The sequence below is a fragment of the Pelobates fuscus genome, chromosome 3, assembly GCF_036172605.1.
Source record: "Pelobates fuscus isolate aPelFus1 chromosome 3, aPelFus1.pri, whole genome shotgun sequence".
Classification (NCBI taxonomy): domain Eukaryota; kingdom Metazoa; phylum Chordata; class Amphibia; order Anura; family Pelobatidae; genus Pelobates; species Pelobates fuscus.
In genome coordinates this window covers 425,931,247-425,943,381 of record NC_086319.1, presented here as the reverse complement: position 1 = coordinate 425,943,381, position 12,135 = coordinate 425,931,247, and the positions used below count along the sequence as shown (strand labels likewise).

Genomic DNA, 12,135 nt, shown 5'->3' with positions numbered 1-12,135 from the left:
ATTACCCTATCAGTGATGTCACAGTTTATAATAACGCTTTCAGTGATGTCACGGGTTATAATACCCCCCCCCCGGTTGTGGTTATGGTTGCCTGGGAGGAAGTTATACTGGGAGTCCGGTAGCCCCGCCCAGCTGTTACGCAGGTAGTTCCGAGTCATGTGACTGATGACGTGTCCTGTCAGAATCCGTGCGGCGGCCATGTTTGTGGAGCCCGTGTTCGTGTCTCTGTGTGGGGAGACTGTCCGTTCCTGTGTCTGTGGAGCGAGTTTCGGGGTATAACAGCGGCCGGTGCTCCCGGTGTACACGGACGGTCAGTTATGGCTGTCTCTATTGGTATTGGTGTCTCCAGGCTCCAGCATCATGGCCGCCAGCCGGAGGGCGGAGTCACAGTGCGGAAGTAGTGGGCGGGGCTCAGGCTGTTTATCTTCCTCCGTCACAGGAACCGACAGGGAAACACCGACAGCAGCTCCTCCTCCTCCTCCCCGGTCACCTACCGACAGCAGCTCCTCCTCCTCCTCCCCGGTCACCTACCGATCCCAGGTCCCGGCAGTGACAGGAGCAGAGCCGGTCCGAGACAGACAGACAGACAGAGAGACAGACAGCCAGAGAGACAGACAGCCAGCCATGAAGTTTGTCTATAAGGAAGAACATGCGTTCGAGAAACGGCGATCAGAGGGCGAGAAAATCCGCAAGAAATACCCGGACAGAGTCCCTGTAATTCTATTCTATTATTATATTCACTGTTTATAATACACTGTGTGATATCCTATATAATATATACACTGTGTGATATCCTATATAATATATATACTGTGTGATATCCTATATAATATATATACTGTGTGATATCCTATATAATATATATACACTGTGTGATATCCTATATAATATATATATACTGTGTGATATCCTATATAATATATATACTGTGTGATATCCTATATAATATATATATACTGTGTGATATCCTATATAATATATATACTGTGTGATATCCTATATAATATATATACTGTGTGATATCCTATATAATATATATACTGTGTGATATCCTATATAATATATATACTGTGTGATATCCTATATAATATATATATACTGTGTGATATCCTATATAATATATATACTGTGTGATATCCTATATAATATATATATACTGTGTGATATCCTATATAATATATATATACTGTGTGATATCCTATATAATATATATATACTGTGTGATATCCTATATAATATATATATACTGTGTGATATCCTATATAATATATATATACTGTGTGATATCCTATATAATATATATACTGTGTGATATCCTATATAATATATATACTGTGTGATATCCTATATAATATATATATACTGTGTGATATCCTATATAATATATATACTGTGTGATATCCTATATAATATATATACTGTGTGATATCCTATATAATATATATATACTGTGTGATATCCTATATAATATATATATATACTGTGTGATATCCTATATAATATATATACTGTGTGATATCCTATATAATATATATATACTGTGTGATATCCTATATAATATATATATACTGTGTGATATCCTATATAATATATATACTGTGTGATATCCTATATAATATATACACTGTGTGATATCCTATATAATATATATACTGTGTGTGATATCCTATATAATATATATACTGTGTGATATCCTATATAATATATATACTGTGTGATATCCTATATAATATATATACTGTGTGTGATATCCTATATAATATATATACTGTGTGATATCCTATATAATATATATACTGTGTGATATCCTATATAATATATACTGTGTGATATCCTATATAATATACACTGTGTGATATCCTATATAATATATATACTGTGTGATATCCTATATAATATATATACACTGTGTGATATCCTATATAATATATATACTGTGTGATATCCTATATAATATATATACTGTGTGATATCCTATATAATATATATACTGTGTGATATCCTATATAATATATATACACTGTGTGATATCCTATATAATATATATACACTGTGTGATATCCTATATAATATATATATACTGTGATATCCTATATAATATATATATATACTGTGTGATATCATATATAATATATATACTGTGTGATATCCTATATAATATATATATACTGTGTGATATCCTATATAATATATATACTGTGTGATATCCTATATAATATATATACACTGTGTGATATCCTATATAATATATATACACTGTGTGATATCCTATATAATATATATATACTGTGATATCCTATATAATATATATATATACTGTGTGATATCATATATAATATATATACTGTGTGATATCCTATATAATATATATATACTGTGTGATATCCTATATAATATATATACTGTGTGATATCCTATATAATATATATACACTGTGTGATATCCTATATAATATATATACACTGTGTGATATCCTATATAATATATATACACTGTGTGATATCCTATATAATATATATACTGTGTGATATCATATATAATATATATACTGTGTGATATCCTATATAATATATATACTGTGTGATATCCTATATAATATATATACTGTGTGATATCCTATATAATATATATACACTGTGTGATATCCTATATAATATATATACTGTGTGATATCATATATAATATATATATATACTGTGTGATATCCTATATAATATACACTGTGTGATATCCTATATAATATATATACTGTGTGATATAATATAATATATATACTGTGTGATATCATATATAATATATATATATATATATACTGTGTGATATCCTATATAATATATATATATACTGTGTGATATCCTATATAATATATATATATATATACTGTGTGATATCCTATATAATATATATATACTGTGTGATATAATATATATATACTGTGTGATATCCTATATAATATATATACTGTGTGATATCCTATATAATATATATACTGTGTGATATCCTATATAATATATATATATATATATATATACTGTGTGATATCCTATATAATATATATACTGTGTGATATCCTATATAATATATATATACTGTGTGATATCCTATATAATATATATACTGTGTGATATCCTATATAATATATATACACTGTGTGATATCCTATATAATATATATACTGTGTGATATCCTATATAATATATATACACTGTGTGATATCATATATAATATATATACTGTGTGATATCATATATAATATATATACTGTGTGATATCATATATAATATATATACTGTGTGATATCCTATATAATATATATACACTGTGTGATATCCTATATAATATATATACTGTGTGATATCCTATATAATATATATACTGTGTGATATCCTATATAATATATATACACTGTGTGATATCCTATATAATATATATATACTGTGTGATATCCTATATAATATATATACTGTGTGATATCCTATATAATATATATACTGTGTGATATCCTATATAATATATATATACTGTGTGATATCCTATATAATATATATATACTGTGTGATATCCTATATAATATATATACACTGTGTGATATCCTATATAATATATATATACTGTGTGATATCCTATATAATATATATACTGTGTGATATCCTATATAATATATATATACTGTGTGATATCCTATATAATATATATACTGTGTGATATCCTATATAATATATATACACTGTGTGATATCCTATATAATATATATATACTGTGTGATATCCTATATAATATATATACTGTGTGATATCCTATATAATATATATACTGTGTGATATCCTATATAATATATATACTGTGTGATATCCTATATAATATATATACACTGTGTGATATCCTATATAATATATATATACTGTGTGATATCCTATATAATATATATACTGTGTGATATCCTATATAATATATATACTGTGTGATATCCTATATAATATATATACTGTGTGATATCCTATATAATATATATACTGTGTGATATCATATATAATATATATACTGTGTGATATCCTATATAATATATATATACTGTGTGATATCCTATATAATATATATACTGTGTGATATCCTATATAATATATATATACTGTGTGATATCCTATATAATATATATACTGTGTGATATCCTATATAATATATATACTGTGTGATATCCTATATAATATATATACTGTGTGATATCATATATAATATATACACTGTGTGATATCCTATATAATATATATACACTGTGTGATATCCTATATAATATATATACTGTGTGATATCCTATATAATATATATACTGTGTGATATCCTATATAATATATATACTGTGTGATATCATATATAATATATATACTGTGTGATATCATATATAATATATATACTGTGTGATATCATATATAATATATATACTGTGTGATATCCTATATAATATATATACTGTGTGATATCCTATATAATATATATACTGTGTGATATCCTATATAATATATATATATATATACTGTGTGATATCATATATAATATATATACTGTGTGATATCCTATATAATATATATACTGTGTGATATCCTATATAATATATATATATACTGTGTGATATCCTATATAATATATATATACTGTGTGATATCCTATATAATATATATATACTGTGTGATATCCTATATAATATATATATACTGTGTGATATCCTATATAATATATATATACTGTGTGATATCCTATAATATATATATATATACTGTGTGATATCCTATATAATATATATACACTGTGTGATATCCTATATAATATATATACACTGTGTGATATCCTATATAATATATATATACTGTGTGATATCCTATATAATATATATACTGTGTGATATCCTATATAATATATATATATATATATACTGTGTGATATCCTATATAATATATATATATATATATACTGTGTGATATCCTATATAATATATATATATATATATACTGTGTGATATCCTATATAATATATATATATATACTGTGTGATATCCTATATAATATATATACTGTGTGATATCCTATATAATATATATATATATATACTGTGTGATATCCTATATAATATATATATATATATACTGTGTGATATCCTATATAATATATATATATATACTGTGTGATATCCTATATAATATATATACTGTGTGATATCCTATATAATATATATACTGTGTGATATCCTATATAATATATATACTGTGTGATATCCTATATAATATATATACTGTGTGTGATATCCTATATAATATATATATACTGTGTGATATCCTATATAATATATACTGTGTGATATCCTATATAATATATATACACTGTGTGATATCCTATATAATATATATATATATATACTGTGTGATATCCTATATAATATATATACTGTGTGATATCCTATATAATATATATACTGTGTGATATCCTATATAATATATATACTGTGTGATATCCTATATAATATATATACACTGTGTGATATCCTATATAATATATATACACTGTGTGATATCCTATATAATATATATACACTGTGTGATATCCTATATAATATATATACACTGTGTGATATCCTATATAATATATATACACTGTGTGATATCCTATATAATATATATACACTGTGTGATATCCTATATAATATATATACTGTGTGATATCCTATATAATATATATACTGTGTGATATCCTATATAATATATATACTGTGTGTGATATCCTATATAATATATATACTGTGTGTGATATCCTATATAATATATATACTGTTTGTGATATCCTATATAATATATATATACTGTGTGATATCCTATATAATATATATATACTGTGTGATATCCTATATAATATATATACTGTGTGATATCCTATATAATATATATATACTGTGTGATATCCTATATAATATATATATATACTGTGTGATATCCTATATAATATATATACTGTGTGATATCCTATATAATATATATATACTGTGTGATATCCTATATAATATATATACTGTGTGATATCCTATATAATATATATACTGTGTGATATCCTATATAATATATATACTGTGTGATATCCTATATAATATATATATACTGTGTGATATCCTATATAATATATATACTGTGTGATATCCTATATAATATATATACTGTGTGATATCATATATAATATATATACTGTGTGATATCCTATATAATATATATACTGTGTGATATCCTATATAATATATATACTGTGTGATATCCTATATAATATATATACACTGTGTGATATCCTATATAATATATATACTGTGTGATATCCTATATAATATATATATATATACTGTGTGATATCCTATATAATATATATACTGTGTGATATCCTATATAATATATATACTGTGTGATATCCTATATAATATATATACTGTGTGATATCCTATATAATATATATACTGTGTGATATCCTATATAATATATATACGGTGTGATATCCTATATAATATATATACTGTGTGATATCCTATATAATATATATACGGTGTGATATCCTATATAATATATATACTGTGTGATATCCTATATAATATATATACTGTGTGATATCCTATATAATATATATATACTGTGTGATATCCTATATAATATATATATACTGTGTGATATCCTATATAATATATATATACTGTGTGATATCCTATATAATATATATACTGTGTGATATCCTATATAATATATATACTGTGTGATATCCTATATAATATATATACTGTGTGATATCCTATATAATATATATACTGTGTGATATCCTATATAATATATATACTGTGTGATATCCTATATAATATATATACACTGTGTGATATCCTATATAATATATATATACTGTGTGATATCCTATATAATATATATACTGTGTGATATCCTATATAATATATATACACTGTGTGATATCCTATATAATATATATATATATACTGTGATATTATTTATATATATATATAATATTATATACTGTGTGATTTATTATTGCCATTTTATATAGTGCCAACAGATTCCGTAGCGCTTTACTGTATGTATGTATGTATGTATGTATGTAGGGGGGTAGGGTTTAAATAGGAACATAACTCAGGCCTTTTGGCCTTCCAACTTGTGTTTTGGAGTTTCTAATACGTAATGGAATGTAGAAGGAGAAGGTGTGCCGAAACCAACGTACGAGTAGGCCTGTATTAAAAGAGGGCAAAAGAGGATTCCAAGAAAACACACTTTATTGCAAGTTTATACAGCGTGGGTACTGAAAGCTAGTAAGGAGCTTTTACTCTGATTGAGGTATATATGTAACTGAGCTGAGGATTACCTGTGGCCCCATCACTTAGTGATATAGACTGCGAAGGAAGCCATGATGTAGCTCACCTTAATGGAAGGTTTAGACGTGAAGTAATGGATTAGGACTGATAGTGTGTGGTTGACCTTGGATACGTAAAAGCGGAGTGACAGCATAGGAGGTATAAGTAAGATGCTTGACTTGTAGGTTTAGAGGAAGAGGCAAAAAGTATCATAGTTTAACTGCAAAAGTCTTAAATCAAGCAAACTCTACTTTTGATATGGTACACTATAGAAAGCCCTGGCGGGAGTGCTATAGTAGTCGTGAAGCGTGTGTACCTTTATGAGGTGTAATTGTGTGCTTAGTCCAAGATTAGCTCATGGAATGGTGGTATCCTGGATGGTAGGTAGTGGGTCGTAGGGAGTGCCTGAAAGAAGACCTTAAATTGTGCGTGAAAGAGCGTCAGCGGCTGTGTTGTATACACCAGGAATGTAAAAGCAGACTAAAAAGAGCTGAGAGGTTGCTGTCCGCCAAGTCAGCCTGCGAATCAGCCAAAAAATGGTTAGCGAGGATGGCCGCCCTTGTTAATGATGTTGCAGGCTGCGGAGTTGACAGAGCAGCATTTAACTGCCTTGCCGGTCCAAAGATAACGCCATGTGAGGGTGGCCGCCACGATGGGGTAGATCTCCGACAAGTAGAAGTCTCTCTAAAGGCCGGCAAGGCATCCGTCACAGTGGGCCAGGCATCCCTACACAGCGGTTGCCTGGTGACAGAGGGACCCAGAGTGTCGTGAAAAGGAAGCTGTGGTGGTGTGAACACTGTTAGGTGTTTGTGAACCTGTTAAATCAACAAAAAATTCATCCAGATAGTGGATGACTGATGGACACCCGAATATTTTTTGCAGCGGCCAGCAGAGGGTTTGTGAGAAGATGTTGAATATTTAGGGCTGCTCCTTGAACCAAATGTAGGCCAGGTGCCATAGTGAATGGTGAATAGGTAGTAGAGTAAAGGCATTGGCTAAGTCTGTCTTGCTCAACCAAGCCTCACTCCCTGCTGAAGTGATAGCTTGCATGGTATCGTCGATTTGCGCAGTGCAGTGAGAACTCCTTAGAGGGAATGAGGGGATTGATGCTGGGAATGGATGTAGAGTGCGGTGCGGAAGAGGTCGACGATCAGACGTATTATAGGGTATTGTGAATGGCTACCTCGATGGGGTTGGTACGCCAAGATGAAAAGTGTGAAGACCGGAAAGAGGCGATCGTGAAACCAGCGTATGATTGCCGTGGACAGAATGTGGTCCACCGTAAGTGGGTCAATGGATGCAGATCATAGGTTAGGACATACAAGTTTTCCCTATGGGAATGGCGAAAAGGCCTGTGGGAAACCCCTGTGAGAAACCTGGCACCTGAATCTACCAGATGCCTAGCTGGGTGTAAATGCAGATGGTATGCCAGGATATCAATGTTAACCTTAGTTAGGCGTATCTTAGGTGACAGACAGTATGTATATGTGGACTAGGTGTGGGCTCTGGAGCAGATCTGCGATACCCTGCATGTAGGGAAATAGCATACCCCAGCATTAAAGTGATAGTGTGACCGAGCCTTCCCCAGAAATGTAATGGTCAGCCCAGCTTGTCCCTCTGCCCCCCTCCCTGTCTAGTGCGAGGGGTGAAGGAGTGGTGAGAAGTGGAAGTGGCTGTCTCTATGCGAGAGGCAATGACAAACAGAGGAATGGAAAGCTTAGTTAAGCCGTGGGTCTCACTCTTTCAGACTACTGAAATGCCAACATGAATTTAACCTTTGTACTTTAGGGTGTCTTTGGAAGTTAAGTAGTGATGTTAGTTTAACGCCCTTTCCATCGAGAATTTCCTTCTCCATGGAAATTGGAACAGAGTGGGCCGGTGAGACGTATTGAGTAGTGATAGTGGGTGGTGGGGGACGGGGAGGGAAATGAGGGGTAAGCCAGACTGTATGACCGAGATCGCCAGGGGAGGGTCCCACCGGGCTTAACGAGACACCTAGTGTGGCTACAGCCGATTCCACTTACCAGCCTGTTGATCGTTTGGAGGCTGGCTGGGATAGCGGCAGGGGTTTCCTGATTGGAATCTGAGGAGTAAGCTGGCGGCCCTTGTAAACTGGGCCTGGGGATGTTGGCCTGAGCTGTCGTGAGCCTGTGTAGTTGTGCCTTACTGTCAGTGGCTGGAGAGGGGATACCCCTGTGTCTGAGCTTTGCTGACATTTTTAGAAATGGTCCAGAATCCCAGGTAACTGAGGGTAGAAGAGGTGAGGGATTCCTTCAGAGACTCAGGCCTAACTGGCGTTCTGGGTATTTCGTCCAACAGCAGACCGATTATTGGGATCTATTCTTGTGACGTTCTGGAAAAGGAGTAATGATTTGGATAAGTAATGTGTCTTAGAGGTGTGGATGAGACCTTCGGAGAACTTGCCTGCTAGCTAGTGCCGAGGCGAAGAATTTACCTACAACCAATTGACAGGTGAGGCCCTGCTAGTGCCAAGTGGCGGAGAGAGGCTCTACCTATGATTTGGGCTGAGGGAATTTTCTGGCCACTTGAACGTGGTGGCAGGGTGTTGGCCTCTCTGTGACCATAAGAGATTCAAAACGTGTGGCCGTGACTTGGGAAGCCCTAGCTGTAACCTTAAAGAAGGGCGAGCGAGGCAGCTAACTATGATTTGGTCGTGGGGCTGAACCTCCGTGTATAAGGTGGGGGTGTAGCCCTCACGGGACCGTAGTATTACTTAGGATAGCTAAGGCCAGCGCCTAACCCTCAATGCCAGTTCACTAGCCTGATGGGGCTTGTCTCCTTGAATGGTGTAATGGAACGTATGTATATACTTAACCTTGAGTATTGTCCTATTTGTTTGGTCAATGCGCAGGAGGATTTCGATATATTCTTGCTTCTGCAGGGAACGGGTCCGGTGAAGATATCCTAAGGGTAATAAAGATGCTAGAGGGCTTGCGGCGTGCCACTGGTATGCCAAGTGTAAAAATGTCAAACGTATGGGTATAGTGTAATCGTGAAACTGTAACGTAAAAAGCCGTGTACGATGAGGGACCTGAACGTTGGTCCGTAAGTAGAAACAAGCTCCCTGGGATCCCTGATTGGGGAATTTACCTGATACGAAGTGAGGTCTTAAGGAGAAACGTAATGCTAGTGAGTAAGATTTAACAATACCTGAGACTGAAATGCAGGGAACCAGGTAGTCTTGGTGGTGGTTGATGCCGTGTAGCTTGGCGAAACTGCGGTAATGACACAGGTCTGAATGAAGAAATGTAGAAACATTAGACAAGAAATGTACCGTTAAATAAGTAGTAGCAAGGTGGTGTAGGTTTGTGTGATTGATGTTTTAATCGCAGTGAGGAATCTCAGACCTGGCCTGTTTGAAGTTTAGAACCCACTTGGGAGGTGGGGAGGCTGAATGAGGCCTCGAGGGGAAAAAGAGAACTGGTAAACCTTCTTACCTGATACATTAATACAGGATACTGGGATACCACTTCCTTGAAGACTGTTTGGAGGAAAGTAGTAAAACCTAAAAACATATGCAGTGGAAGTGTAAGGAACCAGTATATAAGGACTTTTAAGGAACAGAGGTTTTAAAATCGTGCTAATGGTCTGTAATGAGCCTGGTGAAAAAAGGACCGTAAGGGCTTAACCTATGAGGTGGAGCGATCTTAGTTGCGAAGAAGACGAATAAATTAGGGAAAGTACAATAGAAACATAGAATGTGACGGCAGATAAGAACCATTCGGCCCATCTAGTCTGCCCAATTTTCTAAACACTTGCATTAGTCTCTGGCCTTATCTTATAGTTAGGATAGCCTTATGCCTATCCCACGCATGCTTAAACTCCTTTACTGGAGACTAAGTCCCAGCAGGGTTAGATAATGCCTGGAGGTGTATTTTTAATGAACGTAACTTATAAAGTGGAAGTGGCCAACTGCGCCTTTAAGATTACCCTGGGAAGGATAGGTGTCCCATAATTATGTGACCATGGACGGGAAATTTAGTGAAACACATAAAGTCACCACTGGTTAAATAAAGAGCCATATAATAAAAAAAAACATAAATTCATAATAGGATAAATAATTTGAGTGCTTGGTTTAAGTGAATGGCATAACTAGGTACATTTACAGTAGATTTGTGAATTTAAACACTGCCTCGGTTAAACAAATGAACAGGAGAACTGCAAAGAACTCCTGCGGTTGGTTAAATGGAGCATACGAACAGTTTTAAACAGAAGCCAATTGTACATGTGGTCGGCTGAACGAACGGATGGAATAGTCGAATGTAAGTTAGTTCAGTGCAGTCGCAGTTATCTTATACTAAAATACAAACAAAAGGAGTGTGTACTCTGTGTTTGGCTGTTAGCCTTATGATCGCAGAAGTACACGAACAGTGTACGAGCACGTACGGGTAAGTAATGAAGGGAGCATATCCCCGTGTTTTTAGGCTCAAACTGTATTTCCCACGTTTATGCTTACGTGGACGTGCCGGTCTCGTGACCGGAAGTCGGGTAGAAGCCGGTGGACGGGCACGGAAGACGGAGGCAGGAGCTGCTGGCGACAGATTGCTTGAGCCAGGACTTGGCGGGAACGACGAACCGGACGTGCAGATAACTATGGAGACAACAAACAGCTTGCCCGAGGTAAGTAGGGGGGTAGGGTTTAAATAGGATCATAACTCCTCCCACAAATTCAGGCCAAATGGCATTCCAACACATATACACATGCTGTGTGTTGAGTTATTTTGAGGGGACAGCAAATTT

General features: G+C 33.6%; 1 protein-coding gene across 1 annotated transcript in view; it reads left to right on the top strand.

Annotated features, from left to right (window-relative positions):
* The first annotated feature begins 279 nt into the window (after positions 1-279).
* The window catches only part of LOC134601575 (gamma-aminobutyric acid receptor-associated protein), a 20,531-nt gene continuing 8,675 nt past the window's right edge, over positions 280-12,135 (top strand). Inside the window, exon 1 of the mRNA XM_063446098.1 lies at positions 280-714. Coding sequence (XP_063302168.1) covers positions 361-714 — 354 coding nt within the window. The 5' untranslated portion in view covers positions 280-360. The remainder of the gene's footprint in view (positions 715-12,135) is intronic.